This window comes from Oryctolagus cuniculus, chromosome 1, assembly GCF_964237555.1.
Source record: "Oryctolagus cuniculus chromosome 1, mOryCun1.1, whole genome shotgun sequence".
NCBI classification, from domain to species: Eukaryota; Metazoa; Chordata; class Mammalia; order Lagomorpha; family Leporidae; genus Oryctolagus; species Oryctolagus cuniculus.
This window is the reverse complement of record NC_091432.1, coordinates 97,673,089-97,692,302: the sequence shown is the minus strand read 5'-3', so window position 1 is coordinate 97,692,302 and position 19,214 is coordinate 97,673,089. Positions and strand designations below refer to the sequence as shown.

At 38.8% G+C, this 19,214-nt stretch overlaps 1 protein-coding gene and 1 long non-coding RNA gene across 14 annotated transcripts in view; both read right to left on the bottom strand.

The window, feature by feature from the left end:
- Window positions 1–19,188, bottom strand: part of AASDHPPT (aminoadipate-semialdehyde dehydrogenase-phosphopantetheinyl transferase) — a 133,092-nt gene extending 113,904 nt beyond the window's left edge. For 11 of the 13 annotated variants that reach the window (XR_011390389.1, XR_007909439.2, XR_011390388.1 and 8 more), the window contains exons 1-4: window positions 18,924–19,106; window positions 17,063–17,288; window positions 6,857–6,978; window positions 6,093–6,254 (exon numbers count right to left, since the gene is read on the bottom strand). Coding sequence is in view for 4 of the 13 variants with exons in the window: in XM_070077602.1 (XP_069933703.1) it covers window positions 6,093–6,254; window positions 6,857–6,978; window positions 17,063–17,288; window positions 18,924–19,106 (693 nt within the window). In the remaining 9 variants the exon portion in view is untranslated. Of the gene's footprint in view, window positions 1–6,092; window positions 6,255–6,856; window positions 6,979–17,062; window positions 17,289–17,473; window positions 18,195–18,923 lie in introns of those variants that run through there. The other 2 variants (XM_002708513.5, XM_070077628.1) reach the window with 2 other exon arrangements.
- On the bottom strand, window positions 9,198–15,244 carry LOC138850537 (uncharacterized). Its single transcript, XR_011390399.1, has 2 exons — window positions 14,110–15,244; window positions 9,198–13,214 (listed from the first exon to the last, which is right to left on the bottom strand). It is a non-coding gene; the product is annotated as an uncharacterized lncRNA (long non-coding RNA).
- Window positions 19,189–19,214: the final 26 nt, after the last annotated feature.

Genomic DNA, 19,214 nt, shown 5'->3' with positions numbered 1-19,214 from the left:
CCAGCTCTCTGCTATGGCCTGGGAAAACAGTAGAAGATGTCCCAAGTCATTGGGCCTCTGCACCAGCGTGGGAGACCCAGAAGAAGCTCCTGGCTCCTGGTTTCAGATTGGTGCAGCTCCAGCCGTTGCAGCCATCTGGGGAGTGAACTAGCAGATGAAGACCTCTCTCTGTCTCTACCTCTCTCTGTAACTCTGTCTTTCAAATAAATAAAGTATATTTATATATTTTATATATATAAAATACATACTGAGGCAGTTACCAGAGAAAATTATGAGCAACATTTTAAAAAGAATTTTAATTGAAAAGCCATTTTTCTGAGGCATTCTTCCAAAAAACACCAACTGAAACAGTTAACCTCAACAATCATAAATAGAACTTTGAGATCTTTCATATCTTATCCTTTCCTTCATATTTTCACATTTTAGGATATCCATATTACAAAAACTAAAATTCAGTAAGAATTAATTTAAGACAATATAAAGAGGAAAAGACGTAAGACTCAGAGTCACAAGATCTAATAAGACTAAACTTACCTTTTTAAAAAAAATTTTTTTTTATTTTATTTGAAAGGCAGAGTCACAGAGAGACAGAGAGACAGAGAGAGAGAGAGAGAGAGAGATCTTCCATCATTGGTCTATTCCCCAAATGGCTGCAATGGTGGGGGCCAGGCCAGGTCAAAGCCAGGAGCAAGGGGCCTGGAGGGTCTCCCATATAACGCAGGGGCTCAAGTCCTTGGACCATCCTCCATTGCTTTCTCGGGCACATTAAAAGGGAGCTTAATCAGAAGTGGAGCAGTGGATGGGAAGTGGAGCAGCCGGGACTCAAACCAGTGGCCATACAGGATGCCAGCACTGAAGGCAACAGCTCAACCTGCTATGCCACAACGCCAGCCCTGACTAAACTTATCTTCAAACACACAATAAACTTGAATGCATGGACCTAAAAATATCTGAAGTAATTTTTCAGAAATTTAGCATACAATTCCTATACACATGGAATATTTCAAGAAGTAAAAATAATCTTTACATATAATTATATGTTAAGGACATCAACGAATACTACTCATGGATATACTATTTTGAGCATTTCTTAACAGTCTAAAATACTAACAGATACTGTCACTTCCTACCCTGCTCCTAAAGAAAAATATTTTCCCATAAATCAAACACCAAGCTCACAATATTTATTACATTATTATAAACAAGATTATTTTTTGATTCAGGGTCTTCTATTCTCTATACTGAATACATTGATAACATTATGAACACAGAATTATTTTGACTATAATTATTTTTGGAAAATCACTCGGATCAGCAGTTCTGTAGTATCTGTATCAAAAAGTACCAGAAGTAATCACCCAATGGTCAGTTTTCATTCAGCCTTTTGACTAGTATGCCAGATGCCCAGTTCAATCAATCTGTTAATCTTGGAACAAGCCAAAATTCAATGAGATTCATTTCAAAGTAAAGTTTCATCATGTCTACTCAGACCTTACCAGCAAATTTAAATATGAAATTTGACACAGTGAAACTAGAAAAGCTATTTTACAACTGATGAATCAGTTATCAAACTGTGCCATATACTTTGCTATTAAGTGCTGAACCATTGGATGGAAGATTGCTCTGTCTCTTCCTCTCTATAATGCTGCCTTTCAAATAAATAAAAATCTTAAAAGTTTCAGGATTTAGTCCTTTGTTTGCCATACTATCCCAGAAGGAGTCATAAACTATTTACCTTACACTATGACAACTTCATTCTGTTCATAAGGCTCTCAGATTCCATTTCATAGATACACATTCTTCTTTATGTTATCAAAGACACTAAACATTTTTTTTAAAATCTTCATTTTCTTAATAATTTTCATATTCTTTCTTTAGCGTCTTTAGCTCTTTCTTCTCTTGGGATACAGATTTTCTCTATGGCTTATGATGACACTGTTCTTTGTTTTGTTTGAATAAGATAGTATCCTTAACCTCTGCATCATTTTACTAGGGGGCCAGTAGAAATTTCTTTCCAGATCCAGACCTAGAATTAAGGTTGTTATTTACAGTCTCAACCATGTTTCTGAGAAAGATACTGCCCTTTTCATCTCCTTCCATTCCTCACTGTTTTCTATTTTCATTCACATAGATTTTAATTTTTTCATATTTTTTAAAGATTTATTTATTTATTTGAAAGAGTTACACAGAGTAGGAGAGGCAGCAAGAGGAAAGTCTTCCATCCGCTGGTTCACTCCCCAATTGGCTGCAACAGCCGGAGTTGCACCAATCCAAAGCCAACAGCCAGGAGCTTCTTCCAGGGCTCCTGCATGGGTGCAGGCGCCCAATGGGCCATTTTGTACTGCTTTCCCAGGCCATAGCAGAGAGCTGGATTGGAAGAGGAGCAGCTGGGACTAGAACCGCCACCCATATGGGATGTCAGCACTGCAGGCATTACCACTGCACCACAGCGCTGACCCCTCACACAGATTTTCACACATGGCACACTGAACAGAATAAAAAAAACTGTTACACTGAGTCAAAAACTTAGTTGTCTTCAATAGCTTCCTTCAAATATGTCCAGATAGATTTCCTTTCTAGTTCCTGAATAAGAACCTAGGGAAATCCTATAACTATTCAGTCACTTTCAGCTATCAAATCCCATTTCAATCCTAAAACTAATGCACTTTCTCCTCTTTGGCATTATCCTCCTCTTCCATTCTTCCTCTTCTTCTCTGGTTTCCTTAAGTTAGGTAGCAGAGAAGGAGATTGGAAGAAACAGGCAAAGTAATAAACAGTGATATTTTAATCCAGATTCAGGAGCCCTGGTCCCTGTGAGGTATCCAAATGCTACCTTATCTCATGGGGTGAATATCTGTGGAATTTTTGGAGAGCCACTTCTAGTTCTTCAGTTCTGTATCATTCCCTGGAGCTAACAGTATACTTAATAACTGACTTCTTGGTCTCAGTAATAAACACACAGTAGAATCTCCAATGCCTCTTTTTGTGGTTGGGGGATTCCTTTCAGCTGGGATCCTTTGTAGATACTTTAAGCCCAGTGGCTATCAGGTTATAGAGCAGGGGCTGGCAATGTTCAGACCACAGCCACATACTGCTCACAAAATTATACAGTCCAGTCCTGCCAAGGCAACCGCAGGTAGGCTTCAAAATTTAATAAACTAATAGAAGATTAATTTTTAAGTTGGCAATTTTGTATGGCCCATGAGTGATGTTATAAATACCCAAATAGCCCTTGGCCCTGTTCTAGAGCATCTGTTTAGGCCACATGAACTCAGACACCTTCATCACCCAAAGAAGAGCTGATCGGTCTGCTGACTCTTACCTCCTTATCTGCATACTCCAGCCATTATCCTGCCCTCAAATTCCTTTGGATGAAAAGTGTGTATCTTCACACATATGCAGACACACCAAATAGTTCATGGAAAATGCATATTATGAAAACCCTATGCATGAATTACAAAATATTTTGCTCTGAAATAAACGTATCTTTCTATTCCATTTCCACAAACTTTATGAAGTACCCTTCTACCTCTAAATTCCTGGATACACAAAGTACATTTTCCTACAAACTCTCTTAATGTTCTCTACTGTATTTCAGAGGCCACAGAGACTACTAGTGTGTCATCTTACCAAGCTCACATTTCTGTCCCTATACACAAACATACTTCTCTATAAATAGGTTGGCTTGAATCTTGGTCACTACTTTTGCTACACTAGTAACTTAAACTAGCTTAAACAAAACAAAGAAAGGCTATGATCTGAAAAGTAATTCTTGCTAAAGTCAGAAATTTGGTGTTAAAAGAGTTTAACGTTCCTCTAAATCAAAAACTTAACTGCCTTCCACTGCTTCTTACTATACTCCAGAGTGTTTCCAAACAGCTTTTTTTATGTCTACGTAAATGTGTTTTCTAGCTGCAAAGATTATTTTTTACTGAATTTCAGAATATAAGCATTATGCCCATAAAAACATATCTAAGAGCTTTTTTCAGGTCAACAAAAATTACTATTAAGTATAATTAAGACTGCAGTAAAAGGTTAGCTATAGCTTGCTTCTCAATTTTCTGATTTTTTTTCAGTTACAAATTTTGAGGAAATGAGCATGCTGCTAAATAGAAAAAAATGTATAGTAAATGCTTTTTAACTAGCATGTCTGAACATAAAAGATTCCATGTAAGTGAACTTTCATATGGCTCAAGCTTGCCCCATTAAGAAAACGTAAGTTACTAATTTGGTTATATTTTGAAAATCTGTATTATCTTTTCAAATATAGGATCCTAAGTAAAATTCACTATCATTGTCAGAATTAGCAGTTTCTGACAAAGCTCTTCCTCAAAATACCTTCCGCCTTTGGATCCTATTATTTCCCAATGTATCATTTTGGTCACTGTCGCTCAGTCGCCTCCATATTCTCCTTTTAGATGTTAGTATTCTGAAGTCTCTGTCCTAGGCCTTTATCTCGTCTAACTTAAGTAATCTCATGACTTCAATCTGATCTTCTCCATGGATCCAATTTATGGCTGCTCCTTAGGTACTCTTAGTTTCAACTTCAAATCCCATGGCTTTAGCAACCATGGGCATGTTAATGATAATAATTTTTCAACCCAATCCCTCCATTCTGTACACCAATTTGATATCTACATTTAGGTATTTCTGAGGCATCTCAAACTTAACAATCTTTTCACTTTCTAGTACCATAAATCTCAATAGATCACCCTGCAAGTCAGAGAACTGCTCATAATATCTTTAAACCTCTATTTCCTTAATCTCCACATTCCAGCATAAACAGGACTTAGTCTTCTTAAAATACAAATTTAACTTTAATCACTCCCTATTTAACACTTTTTAAATCATCCTGAGAAAATTAATAAATACTTCCTCTTTTATGCAGCATCTCTAACTCCTTACTCTGAGAACTGCCTTCTTTGTACACCATTCTGGTGATTATAGCAGAAACAGAATTACAGCACATTCACAATGGCCACTTCACTTTCACTGGCTACAGTAATTGGTCTGGATATAACACCTAACACAAGCAAGGTCAGGGAGACTCCTCCCCCAAGTTTGTGGGCTCAAAACAGAAAGGAGTTCAGCAGGTTTTCTTGGGTTTTTTAGACTGCTACATACAAGAGTAGTAGTACGCAGCAGTATTTCCTGCCATAAAGTCCAGAGAAACTAAGAAAACTGTATGTAAGATGACAAACGAGAGTGGGGAAAAACAACCTGGGTGTTTTTAAAATGCTAGTTAAGATGCCCATGTCACATATCAAAGAATGTTTAATATCCAGTTCTGGATCCTGTGTCCAGCTTCCTTCCACTGCAGATCCTGAGAGGCAGTAGCATTGAGTTTTCAACTCCTGGCTTTGGCCTGGCCCAGGTCCAGCTGCTGCAAGCATTTGCGGAGTGAATCAGCAAATTGGAGCTGGCTCTGAGTTCTCTGATAGAAGGTGAGTGAATCAGCAATTGGAGTTCTCTCTGTCAGGGTCTCTCTCTGAATCTCTCACAGATAGATAAACAAACAGATATAGAGACAGAGACAGACGAATGAGTGAGGGAAATGAAACAGACATATAGCGAGCCAAAAGTAAATGAAGAGCTCTGAGTACCTTGTTACCCAATTCTAGTTCACTCCAAAGTTCACTGATGAATCAATCACCTTATTAGCTTATGTCTTTTTAATTTAAGTGAGTTTGTGTTAGGTTTCTCTCACTAGTAATCAGGAATTGCTAGTAACAGAAACCAAATAAAGAAAGAGATCAAAATCTGTAATCCAACCTGTAAGGACCTTCATGAACCTCTCAATTTCCCTTGTTACAGTTCAACCAAAATGGCCACCTTTGGGCTATTTCTACACAAAAAAAGCTCTATTTCAGAGCCTGTTTTCTATTCCAGTTCTCCTTAACTCACAATGATTCATCTTTTCAATATGAGCTAAAATGTAACATGCTCTTAAAAGTATCCTTGATTTCACCTTTAGTGAGCCAGAATTGTAGTCTAGTTGTATCAATTTAATGATAAGCTCCCCCAAAATTAATCTCACATACATGCATAATATGTGCAAATTCTTGTTCTATTAATTCTAATAAACATCTTACCTCAAATGCCCACTCTTTTTCTTCTTCACCATCTAGGAACAAACGTGTTTCTTTATAAACTTGGCCTATATCCAAGTTTAAAGGAGATATTTCAAATTCAAGCCGCTGTAATTCAAATCCTAGTCCAACACCAATGGCTTTTATGTAGCTTTCTTTCAATGCCTAAAATAGACAAGACATTTTTCTCTTATTCATAAAGTAAAATTGTAACAGAATCTATAGGTTCAATACCTGCATTTTTAACTCCTTTATTACATTATGGTTATGTTTTTTGTTTTTTCTTTACTTTTAACATAGCAAAGAGACAAACCATCCACATGACTATTAAGAGACAAATAATTTGAGCTCTCTGTGCCTCCATTCCCTCAGGTATAACTTGCAACAATAATAGCCCCTTTCTTATGGTAATTATGAGAATTAACTAATTTATGAAGAGCTTGAAATGATATCTTCTGGCATATAATAGGTATTACTTAAGTTAAATAAGGTTCATGTGTATGAATTCCTTTAAGACAAAAATATTTCTTATAAATGGTGACAAATGAAGCATTTTTGCTTTAGTTTTAAGAATAGGTGCCTTATAACTGAACATTACAGATCATCTTTTTCTTAAAATGTCACCATCATGTAATACTGTATGCATAAAAATCCTAAGGTTCTTATGTAATCACCCATTTACTTCAAGCACTATACGCACTATTGCGAACTCATTCTTAGTGAAGATAATAGAATACATAAAAAACAGAATTATATAGAAATTATACCCAATTCCTATAAAACATATCCAGCTGAGTCCATTCATCCTTAAAGCTTCTGATGGTTTCCCATTCCTTGTTGGTAAACTTCCTTTTCATAATATGAAAGAATTCTGGAATTGAACCGCGACCTGTTAATTGAGGAAATGAAAAATTAAAGCGCTGTGGCGTAGTAGGTAAAGCCATTGCCTGTGGTGCCAACATCCCATATGGGCATTGGTTTGAGTCCCAGCTGCTCCACTTCCCATCCAGCTCTCTGCCATGGCCTGGGAAATCAGTAGAAGATGGCCTAAAGTGTTTAGGCCCTGCACCTGGTGTGGAAGCCCTGGAAGAAGCTCCTGCCTCCTGGCTTTGGATCAGCCCAGCTCTAGCCATTGCAGCTACCTGGGGAGTGAACCAGCAGATGGAAGATAACCCCCTACCCCTCTCTCTGCCTCTGCCTCTCTGTAGATGCCTTTCAAATAAATAAATCTTTAAAAAAAAAAAAACAAAACAAAACAACAAATCAATTGTTCTAACAGAGAAAAAGTCACCCTAACACTGAAACTATTAAAAACTCTAGGGGCTGGCACTGTGGCATAGTGAGTAAAAGCTGCCACCCACAGCGCCAGCATCCCATAAGCACACTAGTTCAAGTTCTAGCTGCTCCACTTCTGATCCAGCTCTCTGCTATGGCCTGGAAAAGCAGTAGAAGATGGCCCAAGTCCTTGGGCCCCTGTACCCACAAGGGAGACCCAGAAGAGGCTCCTGGTTCCTGGCTTTGGAGAGGCGCAGCTCTGGCCATTGTGGCCAATTGGAGAGTGAGCTAGCAGATAGAAGACCTCTCTCTCTCTCTCTGCTTCTCCTCCTCTCTCTCTATAAATCTGACATTCAAATAAATAAATAAATCTTAAAAAAAAAAAAAAATGAAAGAGAAAGCCATAAGCTAAACTCACTTTTGAATATAGTCACAATAATCTTAAATACTAAATCAAAGTAACTGGAAATTAAAATAGCATACAATGAAAAACAGGGGTCAGACCAGAAACAGAAGGGTAGTTTAATATAAATCAGAGAAATTCTATGAATTATTAAACAATTAAGTAGAAAAAAAAACATAGCTGTATTAAGAGATATTGCAAAGAATTCTCATTAGCAGTCATATCTGTTGTGAATTCCAAATAGCTAAAAGGAAACTTCTTACACATAATACTTATCAGAAATCCACAACAAGCACTCCTAAATAGTGTTGCACTACTTTAGGGTTTACATTTTTACTATGCTATGAGTCTAACAGAGAAAAAAAGCATAATTCTTTCACTGCAGTTTTGTGGAAATTGGTAGAAAGCTAAAAAAATTTGTTTACGTGGTTACTGTGACTGTATATGTTGATTTCCTCTAATGTAACTTTTTAAAAAATAAGCTTACTTCTTTTTATATATTTGAGAAGCAGAGAGATATCCCCATCCACCATTTCACTCCCCAAGCGCCTGCAATGGAGATGGAATCTGGAAGCCAGTTCAATCCAGTTTTACCATTTGGGAAGGGACTCAACAACTCAGCCCTCCTGCTGCATCCCAGGGTGCACACCAGCTGGAAGTTATATTCAGTAGCAGAGGTGGGAATCACGTAGCTCATTACATACAGCTAAAAAAGTGTCTGATACAACAGTATTTTCATGTACATCTTATCTAATCCACAAAATAAGCATTTTGTCAGCAACAAAACATTTGTTTGTGAATACTCAGTCAAAGCACAACAGTGCCACACTGTGGCATGATGGTGAAAATACAGCAGGTGAATATTACATTAAGTCCATAGTTTACCTAGGAAATTAGAATATAAATCAGTAGAACAGAAAAATTTGTTGCTCCAACTATCTGTAGGTAATACAATTATTGGATACATAAGGTGGAAAATCTTCCTAATAATACGCATCACGTCTAATACTTTCTCCTATTTAAGCATACAATTTAACACTGAAAAACTTACACACATATACAAAATACAAAAACTACTGAAAAGCATACAGAATGATCAGCCAAGTTTAGAGAAACTTGACTGTTCATCTTACAGCTTAATTTTTAAGTAAAGCAGTGTTAGACATTAACAAAATAATCTATAATATCAATTAGCCAAGCCCACGTAGCAACTAAAAACATTTATATCCAACATAATGGTAACCTACAACAAAACATTTATAGCCAATATTCTGAGCTACTAAGCAGGCCTGTGGAAAAAAATCTTACTAATACCAGACCCTCATAGCCCACCTGCATCTCTCTCTAAAACAAAGTCACCAATGTGATTATATAGAATAGCACCTCAGTTAAAATTTAGTATTCTTTTCAAAGAAGATGGAGGGTTTTTGTCTTTTTTTTTTTTTTTTTGCTGGGGTTGGGGAGGCTCAGGAGGTTCCGGGGAGACAGAACTAAGTAATGTCTGTGTGCTTGCCGACAAGTATCCAGACAGCTTTAGCTAATAAATCATACTATAGTAAATCATATTGGGAAGTCCAAATTTAATTTTCTAAGTACTTGATTACAAACAGCCAGATTACATATAGTCTCGCTTCTATGGGAGGTAACAGTCTTCTAATATTTGAGTTAATTCCACCTAATAATGCCTAACTTATCAGCTATCAATGTATCAAGATATAAACCCCATATAAACAAAAATGTCTGAGCTGCCAAAATATTTCACAAACTACAAGCTCAAATCCTCTTCCATGTGACTGATAAAGGTTATCTGGAAGTGGTCAGCATTTAACACTAGATTGAAATATGACACTAGAAAAAACATTAGATTCAAATATGACAACTGAATCTTGAGATTTACCACCTATGCAGCACTGAATTTCAGTTGCTCTTACTGGGCATATTAAAATGTATGTACATCAACATGTACGGGCATTAATAGACATAAGCAATAAACAGGCCAATACAGCTGGAACTACTTGGATAGGAATGCTATCCATCAAAGATGCCCTCACAGAGCAAGGAAGAGGGCCAAGAGAGAGGTGCTGTTCCAGAGGTATCAGAGGACACAATCTGCCCCTGCTGGGTTTTGAACTTCTTTGGGAACCATGACCCCTTATTCCCTTCCATCTTCTCCCTTTTGGAACAGAAATGCCTATCCTCAGCTTCTACCACCATCAGATGACATTACTGCAAAACATTAATGGAAAATGTAGGGGCCGATGCTGTGGCACAGTAGGCTAAGCTTCCGTGTGCAGCACCGGCATTCCATATGGGTGCCATGTCTGGGCTGCCCCTTCTTCCGATCCAGCTCTCTGCTGATAGCCTGGGAAACTAGTGGAAGATGGTCCAAATGCTTGGGCCCCTGCACCCACATGGGAGATCCAGAAGAAGCTCCTGGCTCCTGGCTTCAGATCAGCTCAGCTCCAGCTGTTGTGGCAATCTGGAAAGTGAACCAGCAGATGGATGACCTTTCTTTCTGTCTCTCCCTCTCTCCGTCTGTAACTCTACCTCTCAAATAAATAAATAAATCTTAAAAAAAAAAAAAAAAGAAAATGTAACTAAGAAACTATGTATTTCAAAATTTCTTTACAACAAAATAAATATAATCCCACTGTTTCACGAACTCTTTGAAGTACCCTTGCATTTCAGATGATGACCTGTTTTCTGGTTTCACCAGAGATGGAGAGGAATTTTGCCCCAAGGCAGACCATACTGATTTAAAATATTCACATGAGATTTGCAACTTTTTGAGATGGTATTTAGATGAGATTTTAGATACAGAGGTAAATGTGGAATAAGTAAAGAGTCAGGGATACTGAATTGGGATCAAGTTAGTTTATATGTGGGATGGACTATAGTAAATTTTGGGAGAAGGGGCAGAAGATTCATTATATACTAGGTTAAAGAGTATCTTCCAAAATTCATGTCCATCCAGAACCTCATAATATGACATCATAGAGTCCACAGATGTAATCAAGGTCTTTAAGAGGCATCACAGACAGATGCAGGCAGGGAAGAAGGCCATGTGAAGGGAGAGGTAGAAAATGGACTAATGCAGCTACAAGCCAACAATTGCTAGTAACCACCAGAATCTAGGAAGAGGCAAGAAGAAATCTTTCTTGAAATCTTCAGAGAAAGCACAACAACCCTGCACAAACCCTAAATGACTTCTATTTCAAATATCAGAGAATACATTTCTGTTGTTTTAAGACATGGAGACATGCCTTGGAAACTAACACATATTTAAATTATGTATTAAGTGGACACATTCACACACTCTTTAAAAGCTTCAGAGGAGGCCAGTGCTGTGGATTAGCTCGCTGCTATGGCCTGGGAAAGCAGTAGAAGATGGCCCAACTCCTTGGGCCCCTGCATCCACATGGGAGACCCAGAAGAAGCTCCTGCCTCTTGACTTTGGATCAGCGCAGCTCCAGCCAATGTGGCCATTTGGGGAGTGAAGCAGCAGATGGAAGACCTCTATTTCTCTTTCTCTCTCTTTCTCTCTCTCCTTGACTCTGCCTTTCAAATAAATAAATAAATAAATCTTTACAAAAAAAAAAAAAAAAAACTTTAGTGCTTGGGCCAGTGATGCAGCACAGCAGGTTAAGCTGCAGTCTGCAGTACAAGCATTCCATGTGGGTGCCAGTTCGAGTCCCAGTTGCTCCACTTCCAATCTAGCTCACTACTGACACACCTGGCAAAGCAGTGGAGGATGGCCCAAGTGCTTGGGCTTCTTCATCTACCTGGGAGACCCAGTGGAAGCTCCTGGCTCCTGGCTTCAGCCTGGTCCAGAGCCCCAGCCACTGAAGCCATTATGTTGGATATAAATGTTTTTAGTTGCTACATGGGCTTGGTTAATTGATATTATAGATTATTTTGTTAATGTCTAACACTGCTTTACTTAAGTAAACCAGCAGATGGAAGAGCTCTCTCTCTCTGTCTCTCTTCCTCTCTCTCTGTAACCCTGGCTTTCAAATAAGTAAATAAATCCTTAAAAAATTTAAATAAATAAAAAAACAGCTTTAGTACTAATGTTCCAAGAGTCAAGTGGTCAAATGCTGATTCTATCACTTGTTAGTTAAGTTACCCATTTAACATTTAACATTATCTAGGGACAAACTGGGGAGACTGAAGTATAAACATGTAAAATACCTGAGATCAGTACAGCTTTTCACTATAATATGTACTTATATTTTTACTTTTCAACAATTTTAAGAAGTTTTCTTAAAAGAAATTAAGGAGACCAATACCCTGAACTCCTTTCTATCACATGTGTATGAGTTCCTGCTATGTGCTAGACTACTCTGCTGTGTAGGAGGTATACTGTGTAAAAAGCACAAGAAAGAATGGTTCCTAAAGAAATCTAATGAGAAGAGAAAATAAGTAACAAATAATTAAGTTATAATTACAAATGAAAAAGGCCATGAAGAAAAAGCAGATTAGGTGGTCCTGTCGAACTACTGGCTACTAACTCATCCTTCAAATTTCACGGAGTAAAGCAAAGAGTAGGGAGAACAAGCAAAAGAATCCGCTTCTGTGCAATGGCCTTGAACATGAAAATTCTCACTGGAGTCAAAGTAATAAAAGAATAGTGTGGACAGAAAACTGTGAGCAAAAAGAGTAACTACAAGCTGTAGACAGATATGAGAATGGTGACAAGATGAAGACAAGACAACAGAGCCATGTTAAAGAGGCTGATTTTTCTTCTATAATGCAATGAGAATCAACTTCTGAGTTAATAAAACTCCCACAGGTCTTTCAAAAAACTACTCCACTCCACATGAAAAATGTACTTACTGGGTGAGAATACAAGAGAAAAGGGAGAACCAATTACCAAACTATTGTGTAACAGGACAGGAGACATGGTGTGGTGGAAGGAGATAAGAAACAGGCTCTATCACCTTCCTGGCTACCATATATGAATACTTAATTTATACCCTTTGCACAGAACTTATACTTTCTATGTGATGACCATTTTAGACAGCAATTCCTATGAATACTTAATTTATACCTACTGCACAGAACTTATACTTTCTATGTGATGACCATTTTAGACAGCAATTCCACAATACAATCATTTCAAATTATTTAAGTTAAAATCATTAATGTATCCCATTGTTAATACTATATCTGGCAAAGTTTTTGATAAAAGATGTAAACACAGAGGTAGGTGTCTGACCCAGCAGCTAATATCCTACATGATACACACTCATCCCACATTGGAGCACCTGGCTTTCCCACCTCCTTTGCTTTACATCCACTTCCTGCTCATGTGCACCCTGAGAGGCAGCAGGTAATGGCTGCTCCCAAGTGGGAGATCTGGTTGAGTTCTGGAGTACTGGCTTCAGCCTAATCCAGTTCTGGCTGCTGCAGGTATTTGGGTGGTGAACCAGTGGACAGATCTCTCTCTGCATTTCAAATAAAATGAAAATAAAATTTTTTAAATTAAAAAAATGTAAACAGAAAACCATAGGGAAAGACCATTACTATTTTCCCAATTTTAGAATATAATTCATACACTACATCTTGGCTACCTTATTTTGCTTTATTTTGTACATATGGCAACAAAACTGAACAATTCATTGAATTATTCCTTCTTTACAACTGCAAGTGCCTTTAATGGTAGATAAGACTCAGAAAACAAAAAGAAAAAAAAAGAATTCCCAACTGAGGTTGGCAACTTAGGACAATGACCAAGCAAACTCATTATGCTCATGTTGAGAAATGTACTGTACTGGTAGCAGACCAATACCTTATTCTTGAAATTGGGTTAATTCTATTGAGACTACATCAGTTCTCATGGGAGTGAGTCAAGTCTCATGGATTAGTCATGGCAAAGTGAATTGTTAATAAAAATCTCCCCTCTGTCTTTCTCTTGCACATGTGCCTCTCCTCTCCACCTACCCACTGCCTCACCATGCATTAGGCACATGAGGCCCTCACTAAATGCTGAGCAGGCTCCAGTGCCCTGCTCTAGACCTTCAGAACTGTGAGCTAAATAAATGTTTTTATAAATTACTCAGCCTTAGATATTTTGTTACACAAACAGAAAACAAACTGCAAATAGTGGCGTTAATGGCAACAGTCTATCAATACACTAATGATGCAAACCTCCCCCTTACCGGCCCACTCCCAAGCTCTGCCTGGACAGTTGACAATAACAATGCTCAGTAAAAAGTGCAGTTCTTTCCTAGCTGCTATCCTAAGTTTTCCTTTCTGCCACTTCGCAAGACACTTAAAAATATCCCTAGTTCAATTTTCTCATTTATTTGGATAAGTAGAACAATTCAAATGTACTCTCACCAAGAAATCATGCCGTTTGTATTCATACTTCAGAAATCAGAGGCACGATAACACTAGTAACAGCTAGAAAATATGTCTTCCTCTTAATGTTGCTGGGCACAGCAATAGTTTCTTGGCAATGAAGCAGTCAAAGAAAAAGAAATGGGGGCTGGCATTGTGATGTAACAGGTAAAGCCACTGCCCATGACACTAGCGTCCCATATGGGTGTGGGTTGTATCCTGGTTGTTCCACTTCAGATCCAGCTCCTTGCTAATGAACTGGGAAAAAGCAGTGGAAGATGACCCAGGTGTTTGGGCCCCTGCCATCAGTGAGAGAGACTCAAAGGAAGCTCCTGGCTCCTAGCTTTGGCCTGACCCAGCCCTGGCCCAGACCCAGCAGCTGCAGCCATCTGGGGAGTGAATCAGCAGATAGAATATATATCATTCTCTCTGTAACTCTTTCAAATAAATAAACAAGAAACAGAGAGAGAGAGAAAGGCCTGGATGGTGTCATTGGTCAAATGCGATAGATCAAAAAAGGTGGTAAGTGGGGATGAAAGGTCTAAGAAAACATGTAATAGGAAACTAAGTCTTCAATTATTTGCTTAACTATTTTCCCATCATTTCTTAAAAGCTTCAATTAGTAGTTACTTGTTCATGTACTATTGACCATAAGGCGACAATGCCCACCAAGTCAACTGGTAATAAAATCAGTTTCTGAGAGACATCAGTTTCAGGTAGATAGCAACCAACTGGGCTAACCTTACTACATAGTAGTGTTGATTGCAGTCTAAAGAATAATGGCCTTTCTGCTATTTTCTAATTTTAGGAAAAGTTCATGTAGAACAGCAAAAAGCTGTAAAAACACATGGGCTCATTCCCATGCTCACTCCGAGTCCTCTGTCATCAGTGGTTCTTTCAGACCCTGCTGAATACCAGAACCTTTCCTTAAAACATGCAAATGCAAAGTTCAGGAGGTCAAAAAAATAAAAGTATTAAAGTTTATCAATGCAGTCAGGGTTAAGTACCTGTGACAATATTTCTGAAATCTCCTGCTGAGCAAACTTGAGTGAGCTGTAATGGAAAGGTTTATGAACATCCAGACACTTCACATATTCTGAAGCCTATACTACAGCAGCGCAGTATTCATTCAACACTCTTTTTTTTTTTTTTTTTTTGACAGGCAGAGTGGACAGTGAGAGAGAGAGAGACAGAGAGAGAAAGGTCTTCCTTTGCCGTTGGTTCACCCTCCAATGGCCGCCGCTGCAGCCGGCGCACCGCGCTGATCCGATGGCAGGAGCCAGGATCCAGGTGCTTTTCCTGGTCTCCCATGGGGTGCAGGGCCCAAGCACCTGGGCCATCCTCCACTGCACTCCCTGGCCTAGCAGAGAGCTGGCCTGGAAGAGGGGCAACCGGGACAGAATCCGGCGCCCCGACCGGGACTAGAACCCGGTGTGCCGGCGCCGCAAGGTGGAGGATTAGCCTATTGAGCCACGGCGCCAGCCTCATTCAACACTCTTTAAGTACCATTATGTACCAGGCACCGGGATCAAACCCTGATGAGGTTAACACAAATCCTGCTCTCACGTGGCTTATAATGACCAAGGAAAAGACAATGAATAATTTTAAGTTGCAATAATTAGAATAAAGGAAACATATTTTACAAGTGCCAACAATAAAGGAACCTAGAGTGAAATTTCATAAAAGGTTCCATAAAGTAAGGCTGAGGTGAAGTCAAACCAGTAAATAAATTAAGAATTATCTCTATAGAAATGGGGTTGGGTATGAAATTAACACAAGCCTTCCAGATAGAATCACATAAGCAAAGATCCTGTGGAGGCCAGGTGAAGATTAGTAAGTTGTACTGTGAAAGCAGGAGCAGTTCTCCTACCAGTTGCTTTTTTCTGTCTATTATCTTTTGGTAAAAATAATAGCATATTCATTATAGGGCAGTTCGGCAGAATTAAAACAGAAAATGTTAGTAAAGTACTTAATAAAAATGCCATGACATATATACTACATGCTCACTAAAAGTTAGTGACTATGATAATTATAGGATAATTAACAGAACTGTACTTAGTGTGTAATATTAAAATAGTCTTTGGTAAACTCAATTCTACAATAAACATTAGCAGTTCCCAAAGCCACAAGTATTAAATTTCTAAGGCAATATATATACAACTTAAATATTTTGGTGAGGCTTGCTCTTCAGCTTATAAAAATGTGCTAAATCAAGCTGTATTTAGATATAGTACAAATACATGTATCTCTAATAACTACAATGTGGGGCCAGTGCTATTGGGCAGTAGGCTAAGCCACCACCTGCAGTGCCAGTAACCTTTAAGGGTGCTGATTCAAATACCAGCTGTTGCACTTCTGATCCTCCGCCCTGGAAAGCAGCAAAAGATAGCCCACGTGCCTGGGCCCCTGCATTCATCTGGGAGACCTGGATGAAATTTTTGGCTCCTGGCTTTGGCCTGGCCCAGCGCTGATGTTGTAGCCATTTGGAGAGTGAACCAGCAGATGGAAGATCCCTCTCTCTGTCTCTCCCTCTCTTTCTGTAACTCTGCCTTTCAAATAAATAAATAAATCTTAAAAAAAAAAACTACAATGTATCTTACCATTGACAGTTGTTAAATAAACAAACAACTTACATATAAACTGTGGTAAATGCTTAAATGAAGGTATAAATCCAGATGCCATTCAAAAAGAAAATCCTTATATTTCACTTTAGGAAAAGCATTATATGAATCCCAAGTAATGGATACCTATCATTTATGTGGAAGTCTGCTAAATATTCAATGAAATATACCCCTTTCAGATATATAGTCTCTTACATACATTGCCTGGAGTATTAAGCAAAGCCACCTAAATTTAAATAGCTAGAATTTCTTTCCTAACCTGAGATTAATCAATGGATAAGAACTGAGAAATTAAGACAGTAAACTTCTGTACTACAAAAATGCAACATTACCTGGAAAACTAGTCTTCATTATATCGACTCCAACTTGTAGTTCAGGTTCAGCAGCAAGCACCGCAAAGTCCCCTTGATGAGAGATGTTAAAGTTGAAATTGGGGTAAGGATTCAATGAGTCCTTTGCAAGAACTGGTTTTCCTTTTGCAGTTCTTTGCAAACGAATATTATTCCAAGGGATATTCAATTTCTCTGCAACTAATTTCCTTATCATCAGACGACCAGCCTGGTAAGTACACAAAACATTTAGTTTGTATTGATGTATATTAAAGATACGGGTATGTGGTCTATAATTAACAAAACATATTTTTGGTGTTTCTAAAAGTTTAAGAAGTACATAACCATTAAATACACTGCATTAAGATTTAAGTAATGCTTAAGTAGACATAACATTAGAGACTTAGCACTCACCTCCATGCACGCATCCTTCCAGTTGTTTCTCTAAGTATTTAAACACATGTACATCTGCCTAAATTTTCACTAACTCTCTCTAAAGAAACACAGTTATGAAGTGTTACCATATGTGGTAGTCCATCATGTATTAGCTTTTTAATTTATAAAGTATGAGTATTATCCCATGCACTTTTCTCTGTAGCACAATATTTCATAATACAGCCATGTGCCACATAACTTTCAGTCAATGACACGATTATCACCTTGTGATATCATAGCACTCTATAATGTTTGTACAAGTGACACATTTCTCAGACCACATCTCTGTCACTAAGTGACCTGTAACTGCTCTGAGGTACAATAAAGGTACTGACTACTTCTGTTACTGGACATTAGGCTGACTCTATACTTACAGGCCTACTGTACATATATCTGTACATATGTACCAATGATTTTTCTAGATCCTATGTACCACAATGATCACTCAGAACAACTGACAACACACACTCTTGTTCCATTCTCCCACCATTAATTATGAAATTACTATGAATACACGAAAGACTCCAAAGGCATGACAGAAAATACATTCTTTAAAATATAAAATATCATTATACATAAAATATAAATAAAATGTAAAATAGAGTTAGACTTTAAAATTAATTAAACAAACTCTGACAAACTATTAAAAAGTCTAAAGAACAGTCACCAACATACTTCCAAAATTATCAACTGGGCCCACATTTCAAACGGAAAGTTGTTTCAATATGGGAACACTTTCAAGAAAAGAACTGTCTTTGAAGTGATGGTAACTGGCAGTTGTTTCTAACTGCACTACGTGGCATTTATTTTGAAATCCAGTTTTCCATTTGTTGCACAAAAATATCTAACTAACATTTATCGATCCACTTAAGATACTATTTTCCAAGCTTTCCGGTCAGGAAAGTGAGCCTAGGACCGTATCCTCCCTGGGTCTCCATGGGTGAAAGCAGAGGCTGGCTTCGTGTTTCCCAGTCCCGTGGTGTACAATGCAATGAACAGTCATACGCTTTCTGGGGCCTACCACGTGCAAGGTGCCTTTGGACTGAGGTGGGATATTTAACAGGCAGACTAAGCCTGGGCTATGAACCCAATTAAAAAGAATCTGAGCGTTCTGGACATTTTATAAACTAAAAATATAAAATAGTATGAAAAACACAACTACTTGGCAATCCTTCTCTACAGTTAGGTTCTGGTTCTGTGGCGTCTCGAATTTTGAATTAGAGCGGAGGAGCGCACTTTACAGCAGATGGAGGCCTCAAAGGCGGCTACAAAGACCGAGGAGAATAGGCCGCGAGCACGCCGGGCCAGGGCCGGCCACTCCTGGTCCCGAGTACGGCGAGGACACCAGGCCAGGAGGTCTCCACAACCCGGCCCACCTCCCACCCCAACAGCTGCTTCCTGGGCTCTAAATACCAAAGACCAGTAGTACCATGGCTGCCTTAGCGTCCCGGGCAAAGACGAACTGGCCAATGCGCTCCTTCTCCTCAGGCTGGATCGACCGCACCGCCAGCAGCCATTCGGCTCGACTCGGCAGCCAGGTGCCACAGGAAAAGGCCCAGCGGACGCCCTCCATGGATGGCACCAAGCACAGCCGCTTGGCGGGGAAAACCATACACTAGGACCGGCCCTCGCCGCCACCTCCGGCCTGATGGCGCGGACGCTAACACGGCTCCACCCCCTTCTTCCCGGCGTCTGGCGCAGGGGGCGTGGCGCCGCTCTA